This window comes from Pleurodeles waltl, chromosome 5, assembly GCF_031143425.1.
Source record: "Pleurodeles waltl isolate 20211129_DDA chromosome 5, aPleWal1.hap1.20221129, whole genome shotgun sequence".
NCBI lineage: Eukaryota > Metazoa > Chordata > Amphibia > Caudata > Salamandridae > Pleurodeles > Pleurodeles waltl.
This window is the reverse complement of record NC_090444.1, coordinates 1,749,795,970-1,749,814,218: the sequence shown is the minus strand read 5'-3', so window position 1 is coordinate 1,749,814,218 and position 18,249 is coordinate 1,749,795,970. Positions and strand designations below refer to the sequence as shown.

General features: G+C 44.6%; 1 protein-coding gene across 1 annotated transcript in view; it reads left to right on the top strand.

Annotated features, from left to right (window-relative positions):
• The window catches only part of PKHD1 (PKHD1 ciliary IPT domain containing fibrocystin/polyductin), a 1,684,711-nt gene that overhangs the window by 329,562 nt on the left and 1,336,900 nt on the right, over window positions 1–18,249 (top strand). Inside the window, exon 20 of the mRNA XM_069236642.1 lies at window positions 15,919–16,049. Within this exon, the coding sequence (XP_069092743.1) occupies window positions 15,919–16,049 (131 nt within the window). The remainder of the gene's footprint in view (window positions 1–15,918; window positions 16,050–18,249) is intronic.

Here is an 18,249-nt window from a genome sequence, read left to right as displayed (position 1 = left end):
AACCTCCGCGCTATTCTCATTCTCATGGGAAGTGTCAGTATCCGGTCTCTCAACACCTCCCTCAGATAGCATAAACCCACTGCATCCTCCATCTCCATTAGTAACGATTACGTTTCCTGCACTCCCACCGCCTTTCTCATATAAGGCCACTCTCCTTTTGTTCCATTTAGTGCCATTCGCCAAAACCACATAAAAATTTCCTACGTGTTTAACCTCAAAAGGACCGCAAAACTTTGTCCAACCTGCACCCACACGTCCATCCTTGACTTTCACCCAATCGCCAACTTGTATTCCAAAGTAACCTCCTGTCTGTGGCATCTCCACTTGATACCTTGGTTTGATTCGATCACCCTCCAACCAACCAGGCACTAACTTGATCTGGCCTTATGCCCTCTCATGAACTCAAATGGTGTTCTACCCTTATCTCTCAGCTGCGCGGTGCGATGAGCCCTTATCGCCTCTTGCACAACAGAACTAACATTTTGGTTCCCCTGCACAGCCAACTGAATTGTACCCTTGACCATACGATTCATACGTTCCACAATACCATTGGCTTGGGGATTGTAAAGCGCAGTACGCCTATGGGTGATACCATGGGTTAACAGAAACTCCTTCATCTCCAGGGAGATCAACTGTGTACCATTGTCAGTAATGAGTGTATGGGGACACCCTTCTCTTTGGAACAGGACCTTTAATACCGAAATAGTACTTCTTGTTGACACTTCCCTCATAAACTCAACCTCCAACCACTTAGAAAACACGTCCACCAGGACTAAAACAAATTTGTTATCGTGGCCCAAACCGGGCAGTGGCCCAACAAAGTCCATACAAATAGTGTGCCATGCTTCACCTGGATCCTCAATATGTCCCATCCAAGATATTTTTCCCAGCTTTAACCTTTTTTTACTTTCCTTACACTGAACACACTCTTCCATCCATTGAGCAGTTTGCAAATTGACCCCTGGCCACCAAAAGTTTTCCTTAACTCTTCTTTGAGTCAGTGTTTGTCCCAAATGCCCTTCATGTGTCAAATGTATGATTTTTCTTCGTAACTTTTCCGGAGGTACAAATCTGTCACCCCTCATTATTACACCTCAGTCCCCCAACGACAACTCATCCAGAACCTTGATGTAGGGCCTTACAGACACTGCCACAGCACTCTCTATCCTTCCTCCTTCAACAATCATTTTACTCACGTACTGCAGTACCGAGTCATCCCTCAAACCTTGCAACCACTCTTCTTTAGAGAAAGCCGCCACTCCATGTTGTATCAAGTACTCCACCAATGCCACCGCTCCTTCTCCTCCCTTCAACAATTATGCCTCCTCTTCAACCAACTTCCAATCCACAGCCATGCGTGAGAGAGCATCAGCTTGTATGTTCCTCCATCCCTGAATGTATTCCACGTTGTAAACATACTCCTGCAAGCGAGCTGCCAATCTGGCCAACCTCGCAGAACCCTTACCCGCACCACCTGCTAATAAGACCTTGACTAAAGGTTTGTGATCAGTTCTTAACTTAAAAGAAATACCCCACAAGAATGTTCTAAAATACTCTACAGCCCATGCAGCTGCTAAAGCCTCCCACTCAATTACTGAGTAGTTCCTCTCACTCTCAGTGAGAGAGCGCGAAGCAAAAGCTACTGTCCTCTCTTCACCGCGGTGAACTTGAGACAGAACAGCACCTACACCAGACACACTAGCATCCACAGTCAGTATAGTGGGAGAAGAAGTTTCAAAGGGTACTAAAATCTTTGCAGCACACACCTCTTGCTTTATGTTATCAAAACATTCTTGCTGCACTTTTGCCCACACAAAATTACAACCTTTGCGCAACAATATTTTCAACCCCTCTTTTTTGTCAGCAAAATTCTGAACAAATATGGAGTAGTATTCAATGAGACCTATAAAGGACCTCAACTCATCTTTGTTCTTTGGTGACGGAGAAATCCAACAAATCTTTTTTCGGTTTAACTCCTTCGCCCGAAATGGTGTGTCCCAAATATTCAATCTCTTTAGTCAAGAAAACACACTTCTCTTTTCTTAACGTTAGTCCGACTTCCAAAAGTTTCTTTAATACTTTCCTCAAAATTTGGTTATGTTCCTCAATAGTTGACGCAAAAATTAAAATGTCATCCTGAAAGAATAAGACATTACTGAAACCCTCAAAAAGATTTGTCATCATACGCTGAAAAACACTTGCAGCCGATGATAACCCAAAGGGCATTCTAACGAAACGGAAAGTACCATCCATGGTGATAAATGCTGTAACATCAGGTGAATTGTGGTGTAGTCATATCTGGTGATAGGCACTTTTGAAGTCTAATTTGGAAAAAAAACTCCTCCATTAAGCAACTGTTAGACCTGACAGCCTTAGGGTAGTCACCCCTAAATTTTTGCCTGCCTCCCTCCACTTTTTGGACACTGTTTTTGCTGGCTTTTAGACTCTGCACACTTTACCACTGCTAACCAGTGCTAAAGTGCATATGCTCTCTCCCTTAAAACATGGTAACCTTGAATCATACCTGAATGGACTATTAATTTACTTATAAGTCCCTAGTAATGTGCACTCTATGTGCATAGGGCCGGTAGATTAAATGCTACTAGTGGGCCTGCAGCACTAGTTGTGCCACCCACTTAAGTAGCCCCTTTTTCCTTGTCTCAGGCCTGCCATTGCAAGGCCTGTGTGTGCAGTTTCACTGTCACCTCGACTTGGCATTTAAAAGTACTTGCCACGCCTAAAACTCCCCTTTCTCCACATATAAGTCACCTCTAATGTGTGCCCTAGGTAACCCCTAGAGCAGGGTGCTGTGTGGGTGAAAGGCAGGACATGTACCTGTGTAGTTTACATGTCCTGGTAGTGTAAAACTCCTCAATTCGTTTTTGCACTACTGTGAGGCCTGCTCCCTTCATAGGTTAACATTGGGGCTGCCCTCATACAGTATTGAAGTGGTAGCTGCTGATCTGAAAGGAGTAGGAAGGTCATATTTAGTATGGCCAGAATGGTAATATAAAATCCTGCTGACTGGTGAAGTTGGATTTAATATTACTATTCTAGAAATGCCACTTTTAGAAAGTGAGCATTTCTTTGCACTTAAATCTTTCTGTGCCTTACAATCCATGTCTGGCTGGGCTTGGTTGACAGCTCCTTGTGCATTCACTCAGACACACCACAAACACAGGGTACTCAGCCTCACTTGCATACATGTGCATTTTGAATGGGTCTTCCTGGGCTGGGAGGGTGGAGGGCCTGCTCTCACACAAAGGACTGCCACACCCCCTGCTGGGACCCTGGCAGACAGGATTGAACTGAAAGGGGACCTGGTGCACTTCTTAGCCACTCTTTGAAGTCTCCCCCACTTCAAAGGCACATTTGGGTATAAAACATGGCCTCTGCCCTACCTCATCAGACACTTGCTGGAGAAGAAACCTGAACCAGAAACTACATCCTGCCAAGAAGAACTGCCTGGCTGCTCAAAGGACTCACCTGTCTGCTTTCTACAAAGGACTACTGCCTTGCTGTTGGCCTTCTGCCTTGCTGAACTCTTGTCTGGCTGTGAAAGTGCTCTCCAAGGGCTTGGATAGAGCTTGCCTCCTGTTCCCTGAAGTCTCAGGACCAAAAATACTTCTCTTTTTCACTTGGACGCTCCGTGCGCCGAAAATGTTGACGCACAGCTTGTACCGCGGCGAGAAAAACGCCGCACACCGACGCTGATCGACGCAACGCCTGCTGTGAGATCGTAATTTCGACGCGCAGCCCCGCAGACCGACACGCAGCCGGAAAACAAGCAGGAAAATCCACGCACAGACCCGGGACATCTGGTAATCCCCGCGACCCACAGAAAGAGACTGTCCGCGCGCCGGAAAACGACGCACGACTTCCCCGCGTGGAAAATAACGACGCAAGTCCGTGTGTGCTGGGTAGAAATCAACGCACACACCCCTTTTCCACGCACCTCTTCCTTTGTGGCCCTCTGAGGAGATTTTTCCACTCCAAACCAGGTACTTGTGCTTGAAAGAGACTTTGTTTATATTCTAAAAACGTAAGACACTTTATAACAATTTCCCATTGCAACTTTATTCTTTTGACCTACAATTATCCTGATAAATATTCTATATTTTTCTAAATACTGTGTGGTGTATTTTTGTGGGGCTATACGGTGGTATTGTATGATTTATTGCACAAATACTTTACACATTGCCTTCTAAGTTAAGCCTGACTGCTCGTGCCAAGCTATCAGAGGGTGGGCACAGGATAATCTTGGATTGTGTGTGACTTACCCTGACTAGAGTGAGGGCTTTTGCTTGGACAGGGGGTAACCTGACTGCCAACCAAAAAACCCATTTCTAACAGCAACATAATGAGTTCATTGATGTTCGGTAGAGGGAAGTTGTCTGTCACTATGTTTTGATTGACACTGCGGAGATCCACACAAAATCTCAATTGTCCATTTGATTTCCTCGTAATGACCACTGGAGAAGTCCATTCTGGAGATTCAACCGGTTCAATCACCCCCCTCTTTCAACATATCCTTCGACATCTTGCTCACCTCTTCTCTAACAACAATAGGTACTTTCCTCACTTTGTGTTTCACCGCAACGGTTCCTTGCCTCATATGTATCTTATGGACATAGCCCTTTAACTCCGCCCAACTCCTCTCGAAACACCTCCCCCACTTCCTCCAGGATCACATTGACATCTCCGTCATCCACTACCAAGATTTGTTTCTTACCTCTGGGATTCACAATTATATTCAAGTCGTATTGGTGCATCCAACCCAAAATTGGTGGCCCGGACTCGGCCACATACACTTTGCCGAAGGTTTCTCTTGATTTGAAGCCTATGGCAGTTGGAAAGAAGCCCAAGATCTCAATCTCCTCCTCTTGGTAGCCCCCAGGACAGATGTCTTTAGACTTCAATTCAAGCTGAGGCCAATTCTTCATGAAGATATCTTTGGGAATTATTGTGTACTTAGATCCAGTATCCACCATCAGCTCAACACTCACTTTTCCAACAGTGAACCATGCTTTGGGCCTACTTTCCCTCTTACCGCAGTAACCTTTATCATCCTCGCCTAGGCTAAGAATGCGGTCCACCACCTCATCTCTCTCCTCACACACCGCCACTCCTTTTGACTTTGACCACTCAACACACATACGCGCATAATGACCTTTGCACCCACACTTTCTACATTCCTTCCCCACTGCAAAACACCCCTCAAAATCACTACTGTGTAAACTACTACCACATCTGTTACACTTCTTCTTGTTTGCATTCATTTTCTGGGTTTTCAGAAGATCCTGTGTTTTCTTCTCTACCAAAGCCACACTGTTGCTTTTGTTTCCCACGTCTCCCACAACCTCCTGGAAGACTTGTTGCTCCCTACTCCCATTGCCATATCTTTCCATCTCTTTCATGCAAAGTTCCAACTCTTCCACAACTTTCGCCATGTCAACAGCATCTTTCAAACAAGGATTTTTAGCAGCCCACAGCTTTTCTTGAATCTTTCTGCTCTTACATTGAACCATTAATTGATCCCTAATCATCTCGTCGCACATCTCCCCAAAATGACATTTAACTGACAACTCCCTTAATCTGGATACAAATTCTTCAATAGACTCCCCCACCCTCTCTGGTTGGGTATAAAACTTGTACCTTGCTAAGACCACATTGGTTTCTTTAGCAAACCTATTGCTCAATCTAAATCTAGCTTCCCTAAACTAATCTGAAATAAGTGCCCCATTGTCTGTAGCCACTGGCATATATTTGAACAATCTCTGCGCTTCTGATCCTAGACAGTTAAAAAAAATAGCTTTTTTACGTGCAGGAGAAAACTCTTCACTGTCCAACGCCAACAAATAGTTGTCAAACATGTCTATCCAGTCCTCCCACTGGATCGCTAGCGTACCTGGATGTATAAGAAAACAAGGTGGTGCAGTAATTGAGACGTGCTCCATTGCTCACAAAAATAGGTGAGCCCACACTTAAAAAAAAAAAAAAAAAGGTTCAGAAGCAGTATACAAATCCCAGGCAAGGAAGATCTTTGCAATGCTGTGAAATGTTTCACGCTTATCCACGTTGATGACTCCAACACACGAAGAATATCTATTGCTGCACACCGTTGAAATTAAGTCACATAAAAAAAATATACAGAAACGCTCACTGCCAACAATAACAGTTTCACAGATGACTTCTTCCTTAATTTTCAGGAAACAGCAGCTAATTGCAAGAACTAGCAACTTCTAGAGTGGCTTCCCCCTTAAATACCTGGTAACTGGTAGCTTCACAATGACTTTTCCTTTAGCCACACTCCCCTTTAGTTGTAAAAATGCAGGAGGTTAATGGGTGACTTCTCCTTTAAGATCGCAGGCAGAAACTGGCAGTTTCAGGAGTGACTTCACCTTTAAAACACTCCCCTTTAAAAATATGCACAGCAGCTGTCAAGATAAAGAACACGCCACGCCTCTTTCTCCTGAAAGGAGGCGTTGTTCCAGGAAGGCAAGACAGACAGCTTCCTTCGTCACCCTGCCATATCTTCGGACATCAGCCTGCTGAAAAAAAACGCTACTCGGTAGGTCGATGAGCTGGGGCCAAAACTCGTCGCCAAAAGAATGTTGTAAATACCACAAATAAACCAGGTTTGTTTTTGATGAGCGTGGTTTAATCGACCCACTCAAGCGGTGCCGTCACCCTCGTTAACCGCTCCTCCCTTTCAAAAACTCCCTTTCCGCTCGCACGAGCGCGTTCGGGACTCGAGTAAACGCTCGAGCTCCCTTAACGCGCCCACACAATAATATTGCAACTTCCTTATCCCCCTTTGAGTAATTGATCAGCCATTGTACTTTCCACAATGTGGAGTGAAATTTTAGATGTTTTTAAATCTTCAGAGAACCATTAAGATGCGTCATGGTGCCTAGCTTGTTTGGATTTTCGGGGGGGTATGTGGGATTTTGGATTTAGGTTTGGTGGGGGGACTTGTATATTGCTAGCTGCTGTCGGCCAGCACTTACTGTGCCACCCACTTTAAGCATGTCTTAGGCCTCCCATTGAAGCCTGTGTGTGCACTTTTAAGCTGCCATTTCGACCTGCAAAAAAACCTTTTGCAAGGCCCAAACCTTCCTTTTAATGCATATGTCACCCCTAGGGAAAGCACTGGACAGCCCAGAGGGCAGGGTGCAATGTATTTAAAACCGCCAGTGCTTGCTGCATCCTTGGCACCGGCCCTCACATTCTTCATCAACAGCACCTCAACAATAGTGCCTCACTTTGTATGGCATCCCTGCAGCTCTCTGGGGCTGATTCCTTGCCCTGGCTACATATTGCATCCTCAACATCTGACTTTGCATCTCAAGCCTTCATTGATTGGGCCCTCAACACCAACATGGGACCTCACATTGTAGCCTCGCTGCACCTCGGAGCCGATGCTTTTCTTTGGCTCAGCAATGTATCTTTGATGCAGATCCTCGCAACCCTCCACAAGCCAGGAGTGAAGGTACTTTGATCAGCGAGCCTAACTGGGCCCATGTAGCCAGCTCGCACTCTATTGACCTGTACTTGTGACTTTGTCCCAGTCTGGTGCTTCCAGATATCCACAGTTGATGCTTTTTGGCACTAATTTCACTAAAATCTTAAAAAATCTATGGGGCTCATTCTGAGCCGCCCGCCTGGAGGGAGCCGCCAAATGGCGACCGCGGAGGCCATTCTGGCTTTCCCGCTGGGCTGGCGGGCGACCGCCAGAGGGCCGCCAGAGGGCCGCCCGCCAGCCCAGCGGGAAACCCCTCCCCACGAGGAAGCCGGCTCCGAATGGAGCCGGCGGAGTGGGTATGTGCGACGGGTGCAGTGGCAAAGCAGACACTGAAATACAAAGTGGGGCATGGGCACTGCAGGGGCCCCCAGGGGCCCCACGACACCCCTCACCGCCATCCTGTTCCTGGCGGTCAGAGCCGCCAGGAACAGGATGGCGGTGAGGGGGTCGGAATCCCCCATGGGGGATTCCCAGGGCAGCGGAAAACCGGCGGGAGACCGCCGGTTTTCCTTGTCTGACCGCGGCCAAACCGCCGTGGTCAGAATGCCCTGCGGGGCCCCGCCAGCCTGTTGGCGGTGCTCCCGCATCCCCGGCCCCGGCGGTCCTTGACCGCCAGGGTCGGAATGACCCCCTATATCTCCAGTTCAACTGGTTGAATTTTTGTCATTTTGGACCTGTTTTATTTATTAACAAAAGTGGTATTTTTCTATATTGGTGCGTGATCCTTTTTGTGTGGTGTTTTTCACTTTATTACTGTTTGAAGTGTTGCACAAATACTTCACACATTCCCTCTAAGTTTAGCCTGACTGCTCTGTGCCAAGCTACATTCAAGTCAACCAACAACCCAATTCCTGACAGGGTTCAAGTATGTCAGATTCCGGGCTGCGTTGGTGGTGTTTACACATATTTGCTGCTGTCTGGATGAGCATAGCAGGAGTTGTGGCAAATTACTCCTCTATTGATGCAACCTTGGGCAATCAGCTGCCAGGTAGGTCCTGGTCTCTTGACAGTTCCCAAGACGCAAAGATGGCAAAAAGTTTCTAAGTCCTAGGTTTTTAGGTTAAGACAGGAGCAGTACACTCTGACACAGGCCAAGGGTTCCAGAACCTCAGGAACAGCACACACACCAATATAAGTCAACAGCAGGGCCCAGAGTAGGTCCAGTTGGAACAGGTGAAGTGGTCTTCTTGCAGCTTTTGTGTCCTGTAGCTTAACAGGAAGTAAGCCAACTGACCATTAAAGTCTGCTTCTTAATCCTAGGTACAAGTGGGAGCATGTCCAGTCCTTAGGATTTTTCGAACACGTCTCAACAGCTGGTGGAGTCCTACTCCTGTCTTCCACAGCGCTAGTAGTGTTCTGAAGAGGATTCCCTGGGGTGCCGCATTTATGCTGGGCACTAGCCTGTGGTTGGGGGATGACTGATGGCCCCTCCCTAGCGAATAAGAAAAAAGTTCTCAAGGGTAACCCTACTTAGTTTTGCAGCAGTTCCATTCGGCTCTACTGCAGACAATCCCACAGTACCCTTCTGTAGTCAAAATTAGGATGGCAGAACATTTCTTCCCTTATGCAGAACCCGTATACCAACTTTAGAGGTGTGGCCAGAGAAATGAGCAATCCCTTCTCTGTGATCACTCAATTTTTTTGTTTGAATCTGCTCATTGGGTTTTACAGCATGGTAAATCACAAAAATATCAGGACGTGTAACACATATATAATAGTTGTGACATTTGGGAAAGGACAACAAATGAATACATTACTGGGTGTCAAACGGCATTAGACGGTACTCAGTTTGCAGTTCAGTATTCGTGTCCAAGTCTATTGTCCATGTTGCAAGCAGTTATATCAGAGCTGGTGACCAGTTCAGTTATACATAGCAACTGGAGGATTCTAGAGGATTCAGATAAGAGGAAGAAGATAAACAAACATTAAACCAGAATGAATGAGACCCAGATCCACCCCCCCCCCCCACAATCACAGCAGCATGCACCAAGATAGCGATCGAAAGAAATCTTGGATCAGTCCAGTGTTTCCGATGGTGTCGGGGGGGGGGGGCGGCAATGTGTCATGTAGATATTATGCACCTAAAGGGTCCTCATCATGTGCCACCATCACCCTGGATTATGGGGAACTGTTTTGTGTGTCATTAGCATGCTGTAAAGCAGATTGGTGGTTGGTTAGGATGCTGTCCCAGATAGACTCAATGGGATATTTTTGCACACCCATTGTGTCTTCCATATGTAGACTGATACTCTCTGCCTGAGCCCATGTACTGGGCCCAAGCCACAAGCATGGGAGGTGCATTCAGCATCAGCCAGCAATAAACCTAAGCTAAGGAAATAGGAGGTTGCCCTGTCTTTTTTTGTCCCTGTGATGTAGGACTAGGAGACAGATCTCCCATGTGTGCAATGAGGCACGTCCCGGGAAAGAGGACAAATGTGAGGTTATCTCCTTCTACAACTGATGGAGAAACAGACAGGACCACAACATATGTAAAAAATATGCATGTATCAGATTGCAACGGGGGAGGGTGGCATTCGTGTGTTGAGAATAATGGTTAATTTTGTCAGGGTGAGGTAGGCACAGCGGATAACATGAAACTGAATGAGTTAGACACAAGCGTTCCGTGAGATGTGAACTGGGCTTTCAAGTAGAGTGGGCCATTCTTCGTCCGTGCATAGGCGAGCAAGGTCTGTTCTCCCAATGCTGATGTAAAGGTGGAAGCGACAGCGCTGCGTGTGTGTGCAGTGATTCAGCAATCCAGCGGGTTAGGTGTCTGCCTGCGCCTAGCACTTGTAGGTATTGAATTGTGAGGTGCATCTGGTGCACCTCTGTAATGTTACCCCATTTGCTCCCCAGTGCCCAGATACTGAATTGTAGAGAAGGAAGTGTCCATGGGGTAAACCGTCCTTTTCTGTCAGGGACTCAGGTGGGTGAGCATCTCCCCTGTGATCACTCAAAACGAGTTCTGGAAGCAGCTCCTCTGCCACTGGGATTGGTGCCGAGCTGGCTAGAAGGACAAAAAGCAGGGCAGAGCAGTCCGTGGGTAATAGTGGGATAGCCATCCTGTTAGAGGAACAGATCACTTTGCCATGCCCAAGGCCTTTATCTCATCTCTGAGAGCAAGTTCACAAACCATGAAGGAGCAATTTAAATCCTGGGTGACAGTTGGAAGCTCCTGCAAATGGGCTTCTAGAGGCATTAGGCAGGCAAAAAAGGGACTTTTGAAAAGTGCCTTTTTTGAAGTATGAGTAGAAAATTGACTTTACTGATGAATTGAATTCGTAATACATATATTTAAAAGTCCAAGAATGAATGTTTCTCTTGTTCCTAGGCGGACATAACATTATTTAATGTTAATATTAACTCCCAATGCTTTCTTGTAGAACAGGTATCCTTGCTACAGTGTTTGGGCCTTGTCACTATAAAGACATGTAAGCAGGTAGAGATATTGGGCCTGTGAAGACCGCCAAAGCCACGCGCTCCAGAAGACCACCAGTGCTGGCGGTTTTTCACCCACCATATCGCAGGTACTGCCGGATTTTCACCACACTTTTGGCGGAAATCCAGCAGTAGTCGTGGTGACCGGTGGAGGCGCTTGGGCAGTTCTCCCACAGGACCGCACCGCCAGAAGGACTCCACCAGCCGTATTATGGGCAATAATATGGCCTGGTGGTGTCCTGCTGGTGGGGCGCTGCCGGCGGTGGAAGTGCCCCTTCCCTGCCAGATGACCTTCTCCCCGTACCAGCTAAGGTGATCGTCCGACAGGAGAGGAGGGAGTTGTGTGTGCATGTGTGAGTGTGTGGTGTCTGCGTGTGTGCATGAATGTGTGTATGCGTGGTTGTATGCGTGTCTGAATGTTGAAGTGAGTGCATGTAAACATGTAAATGTGTAGGCGTGTGTATATGGGAGGTTGAGTTGTGGTGAATGCATGTTTGTCTTGGTGTGAGTATGCGTGTTTGGATGGGTGTGAGTATGCGTGCTTGAATGCGTGTACGAATGATGAAGTGAATGTGTGTATGGATGTGTGACTGAGGAGCAGCAGGGTGACTGTTGCCACATGTTGGGACAGTTTGCCTCACTGTTTTCCCTGATCCCAGGAGTCACACACTTGTGCACACATGATGTGGACACTGGGGACAGCACACCCATTAAACAAAATGTTTACAGGGTGACTGACAGGGTCAGGTCATGCATTAAGGATGAAGTATCCAAAATGCTTACCCTAGGGGTTATTGAGCAATCCAGCAGTCCTTGGGTCAGCCCAGTGGTTTTGGTCCCAAAGGCTGCCGCACCTGGTGCCACTCCAGAACTCAGGTTCTGTGTGGACTACCGGGAAGTCAATGAAACTTGGAGTAAAAGCGTAATAACTACAGATGCAAGTGGAAAGGTATTGGGTGCAGCATTGTCTTAACTAGATGGGAAAGTAATAAAGTTGTCATAGTGCTTGCCTCCCATGCTTTGACCTCTACGGAGGAGAAGTTTGCGGTTATTGAAAGGGAGGCACTCAGGTAAGTTTGCGGTTTGACCCATTTCTGACAGTTTGTACGGGGTTCCAACGTGTTAGTGTGCTGTGATCACAAATCGTAAACCAAGGTTCTGACTACCGAAGGTTGGTTGAGTGCTTCATCCAGAATTCCTTGCCTGTCTTTAAAACTCTTGGACTTTTACTATGTTATGCGATATTTTCCCAGGGTAAAGAAACATGTAGCAGATTTTTTTAGTAGAATGCCCTTGCCCATCAAGGAGGATTTCCAATGTGACTGGGATAACTGTTGTGTTGCAGTACTCGAGGGGGTTGTAAATTGTAAGTATTGGTAAGGGGGAATGGAAATTCAAGTTGGAGAAGGATGCAGTTTTGTGTCGAGTGGTTGAGTATTTGAGGACTAGTTGGTCAAAGAAAAGGATGTTGGACTGTGATGTACATATTTTTTGATCAGTGAGGAATGAATTGTCAATGAAGGAGGGGTTACTAATGAGGAGTGGATGTTTAGTTGCCCCAAAATCCTAATGGACTAGAGACATACGTTTGTTTATTGAGGGACACCTGGGAATTGTAAAGACTAAACACAGAGTTAAAGAGTTGAATAGGTGGCCTGGTGTGGACAAGTAAATGGAGAGAGCTGTGGGTGAATGTGTGACGTGTTTAAATTCTGCCAAGTTTCAAGTCACCTTTAGGCTGCCTTTACACCTCATTGAATCACCTGACATGCTATGGTAAGGAGTAGGAATTGCTTAGATAGAACACATTCAAGATGCTACAAGTGGAATTAATTTTGTCCTGGGTATGATAGATCATTTCTCAAAATGGCTGGAATTATAATGTTATGAGTAAGGTTGATGCCATGTGTGTGGTAAGTTTTATGAACAAAGTCTTCCAACATGAAGGGTTACCTGAAACTTTAATTACTTATAACAGTGGACAATTTCTAGAGGAATTCTTCCAATCATTTCTGAATAAGAATGATATCAGACACAGGCCTACTTCAAAATATCATCCTGAGGTTATTGGTAGCATAGAACGCTTCAACAGAGTGATCAAGGGAATCACTGAATTGTCGAAAAGTAATACTGTAGGTTGTGAAGAAGACATTGTGGGCATATAGGTAAACACCATATGAGAATAATGGATACAGTTAATTTGTGTTGATATGAGGAAGGGCCCGCATAGCTAAAGATAGTATGGAGTTAGTTCACAAGTCCAAAGAGGTGAATTGGTCCCCTGAAGAGATTAAGGTACAGGTCAGTCGTGTAGCAGGCGGAGTACAAAGCTAGATTTGATAAGGCACATGGGGTGCAAAAAGAGGAACTAAAGGTATGAGATCTAGTAACAGTGAAAATGTGGTATGGTGCTAAAGGGAAACAGCAGGTTTTTGCTACTTTTGAAAATTCTGTGCATTGCTTATTTGAGCGATAGCAAAGTGGCGAGAAAGTTGTTCATCCTCATGAAATACATTTTGATTGGTTGGAAGTTGGGAGAGGAAATGTTAACAGTGGAGAGAGAGTGGTACATCAAAACTGTACTGACGTGTGGAAGGTTGAAAAGGTGGCGATGGATGTTCTATGTTCACTTCTACTTTCCAGGTGGATCCTATGAGTAAGGGCAGGTTTGGTAGAAATATCATCTTGCCTAAAACATTACATGATTGTATTTATGAGTGATCTTTCAAATTGTGTTTTTCTGAGATGCAACCATCATTATATGATTGGTTGACATAGGCTACATGTTGTTGATGTTACATGGTAGACTTATTTATGCTTTGTTCTTCTTTACATCTTATGTCTATTTTTGTGTAGTGGTATGTTATTTCATTATTATTGTATGGAGGAGTATGGGCTTGCTATTTGGCATGTGCTGGTATTTCCAGGTTCCTTGTGGATGTTATGGAATGCAGGCACTATGAGGCTGTCAGCTGGGCAGGAGGTTGTGATAGCGGACTTGAGAAACTATAATAAATCTTCATGCATGCATCGTATACAGTGAGTCCGTGAGAGTCTTTTTAGGAGGGTCATTATCAATGCTCTGCCATGGTGCTTCTTACCTGGAAGAAGTCTAGAGCACATAGGTTCATTATTTTCATAGGACACTGGTCTCCAAGATAATGGTGTTCGTTGTAGCAAATATTTTGCAAAGATATCTCTTTTGTGACTGCCATTAGATTCAGCTTTGTAGGATGTTTAACACCACTCATTATTCTGTAAAAGAGATGTAAATAGCTCTGTATAAATTTATGTGTGTGTCTTTAGTAACTGTCTTATTCCGTCTTAATGAATATTGTGTTTTTCTGCTTCTTAATGCAGTTAGTGTAATAAGCCTTCTTCTTTTCAAGTATAGCCTTCCAGTAGTTGTTCTTAATGAGGTTGACCTTTTCCTTATAGTTTCTCCTATATTATCCTATCCTGCCATTTGTTGTTGCTTGTTTGTAGTGGATTCCTAATGCTTTTGAGCCATCATTGTACCAGTTTTGCATGCCTAACATTTGTGATGTAACTGTTGTACACTGTCTTACTGAAGAGATTAGTACAATTTTTGCACTTTGCATTACTATGCTGGTAGCTGGTTGCCTTGTGATCACATTTTGAGAACAAACACTTGGCTGATTCCATCTGGGATATGTCAGTGACCAACTCCTCCTGTGGCAGCTTCAAGGTCCAAGGAGCTATCACAGTTAAACCACATTAGACTTTGTTCTTCTATACTGAACAATTTGTACAATACTGAATATGAGAGAAGATTGCTGAAGGCTGTAAGTATTGTCAATCCCTAGATCACAGGATATTTTTCTGACACATGATCCTTCATACATAAATAAGCAAGCAGAACAACCTGATGTTGTAGGTAATATCACAATATTGTAAACATCACAATGTCCATTTAAGGTCCAGTTCAATGTAATGGTATGTCTGAAGTTGCAATTGCTGTACCAGGACAAGTCTTTGTATGCAGAGCATAAAGTGCCTGAGGTTTGATCAACAGCCTTCAGAGCATTGATAAAGGCCTAAGAAATAAAAGATTTGGGATATTACTCACACAACTGTTATGGTGTGGATGAAATTACACCAATGCTTAGTTAGCTATGCTGAGTTAGAAATTGTGTGTACTAGATCACGTTATTTGGGGCTAGGTGTATGAAAAAATGGGTTTGCGACTCGCAAATTGCGAGTCTGGGTGACTCGCAATTTGCGAGTCGCAAACCCGGATGCTGGATGGTGTCCCTGACACCATCTGCGAATCGGAAGGGGGTCGCAAAGACCCACCTCATTAATATTAATGAGGTGGGTCACAATTTGCGACCCCCTTCCGATTTGCAGTACTCACAGGGATGGTGGCCTGCTTGTTAATAAAGCAGTTTGTTTTTTGTATTGTAGCCCGTTTTCCTTAAAGGAAAACGAGTTGCAATACACACGGAAAAATGAAACAAAAACGTTTAATTTTTTCAGAGCCATTCACAAAGGGGAAGGGGTCCTTTGGGGACCCCTTCCCTTTTGCGAATGGGTTAGCACCCATTTGAAATGGGTGCTAACTGCGAATTGCTTTGCGACCGCGTTCGCGGTCACAAAGCAATTCTACATCACAATGCAAATCGCAAATAGGAAGGGGAAAACCCCTTCCTATTTGCGAGTCGCATTCCCATTTTGCGAGTCAGTAACCATGGTTACCAACTCGCAAAATGGGAATGAGCATCGGGATGTGCGTTTTGCATGGTGCAAACAGCAAAATTAGCTGTTTGCACCATGCAAAACGCTTTCTACATCTGGCCCTTGGTCGCTTGTGAAATCTTGAATATACGATCAATAGTGCAACATATGGCCTTAGAAAATGTGTTTTTCAAACAATGTTTAATCTTGCGCTCATTTTGGTAGACCTGTTTAATACTGATATGCATTTTTTCCAGGTATGTTTTGCTTACAAAGGATACATTAAAAATGCTGTAAACGTTTCCATATCGTATACCAATATCATGTTGAACCTGGTGAAAAAGAATCTTACTTGTCTTTGGAACCATGATGAGTCTAACCCTGAAAGGTAAGGAATACCTCCTTTGACCTTAACGTTAACATACTGTTAAGTGCACTTCTATAACAGTATGTTATATTATCAGGCAGATGATTACCCTGTAATATGGGATCAGAGGACGCATTGCCCTGGTATGCCTCCAGTGCACCCTTTTCTTGTTGCGCCAGACATAGATCCAGTCAGTGCACCATATAACAACAAATGCACTGCCACTTGCACAGCTGTGAACCCATGCCTGCCCCACGTGCAGCCCATATGTGAATAGTCAGCTGGCTGTTTGAAGCAGTCTGCATTTAAAAGGCAGACAGTCTAGCCTCCATTTGAAGGTGGGACAGATAATATTTTGCAAGTGGGTGCAATGGGTGACTGCAGTTTACTGTAGAAGGTTATCTTAGAAGTTCATGGGACCCTAGTTCCCTGCTTTTAGTGGTCATGCTCGGGGGCACAGAGACAGAGTTCCAACTCTGTGTCCTCTGATTGCTCCTTTGCCTTTGTTCCCATGTCTATAATATTGCACAGGTGTAGAGTCAAAGTTTTTATCCTTTGCATGCGGCTACTCTCCCATGCAAATGAGGGAATGTCCCCTTAAGATCACGCCAATACTACATGCATGCTAGAACAATGTGTATTATGGATTGTGCAAGCATCTGACGTGTCTTCTGTATACCAAAGTGCCAAGGGGATGCAAAAGATGGGTACACATTCCCATTGTGCCTCTGGGACACATTTAATGATGCAGCTCATGGTCGCTAAATGACAATCAGTTTCTCATGAAATGACTAGTCCATGATTACTGCGGTTTATCAAGGCGCACAAACATTACAATAGTACTGGATATTCTCCAAAAAGCTGCGTCCTGCCTTGATGAAGAGTTACAGACAGGTGTCCAGTCATTCAGGTCAGCATTGGGGTACTATGTAACTAGTCATTCTGACACTAATATTTGGTATTCAGAGAGTGTATGAATATGATTTTCATTTTTTCCTTTGAGTTAATGAGAGTGAGCTACCCTTTCTGATTGACAATCATTTTATAGTTCTTTCATGGGCAGTTCATTAACACCTTAAAGTCGAGATTCAGTTTGGTACCTATTAGGGTTATGACACTCGCTGACCCACAAATTGGAATTACATGTATCAATGGTTTGCCTCCTCAGCTGCAGTTGCAAACCCTTGAAATATTAACAACTCCTCAAATGAGAAACAGATTTTTGATGTAGCATCTTTTCTTTTAAATCAAGTTTGGGAATCAGCATAGGGGTTCAATCACAGGAGGGTTGCAAATAGAAACATGCCTAAGTATTATTAATTTGGCAGGTCATTGCTCCCTGTTACTGGAGAATTTGGGACATTACCTATTAGTACATAGTTTGCATTGCTTTTTTGGGGAAAATAGGAAAATGGAAGGGTTTTATGCACAGTGTAATGATTAAAGAAACAGCACCATCATGCATGCACAAAGTGAGAAATGTTTCCTTAAGTATTAAAGATGAGGCTATAGCGGAACTGGAGAAACCCGAGGAAGCAAGTATAATTGAATGAGTAGAGTCCTTCTAATGAGTGGCTCCCTGGGTCATAGCTCATAAAGGCAATGCTAAAAAAAGACTGTGCATGGATCTAAGGGATTTCAACAAGAACATCCTTGTGGTTAGTGTAGGAGGCTGGCCTGTTTTTTAGTGGGTACCTAAGGTACTTACACCTTGTACTAGGTCCAGTTATCCCTTATTAGTGAAATGTAGTCAGTGTCTAGAAGCCAGGCTCTCTAGGGGTAGTGTGGATGAGCAGCCAAGGCCTAACAAGGAGACATGCAAAGCTCATGCAATATCACTGAAGTCACACAGTACTCACACACACATGAAAGAAAATACTCAGTGTTACAAAAATAAAGGTACTTTTATTTTGGTGACACAAATGCCAAAAATACCATAGAGACTATATTCCCTTAAGAGGTAAGTAATACACAAATTATATACACTAATATGCAGAAATAGCTGTAAAAACAGTTAGAAAACAGTGCAAATAGTGACAATCACAATAGTTAGAAATGGGCCAGGGGGAATAATACCAAATATTAATAAAGTGGAATACGAAGGTTGGTTTCCCACCTAGGCAAGTGTAGTGTGTAGAGGGGCACTGGGAGTATTAGAAAACACCAAAGGTAAGTAATAGAACCCACCCAAGAGCCCAGGAAAGCAGTAAATCACAGTAAC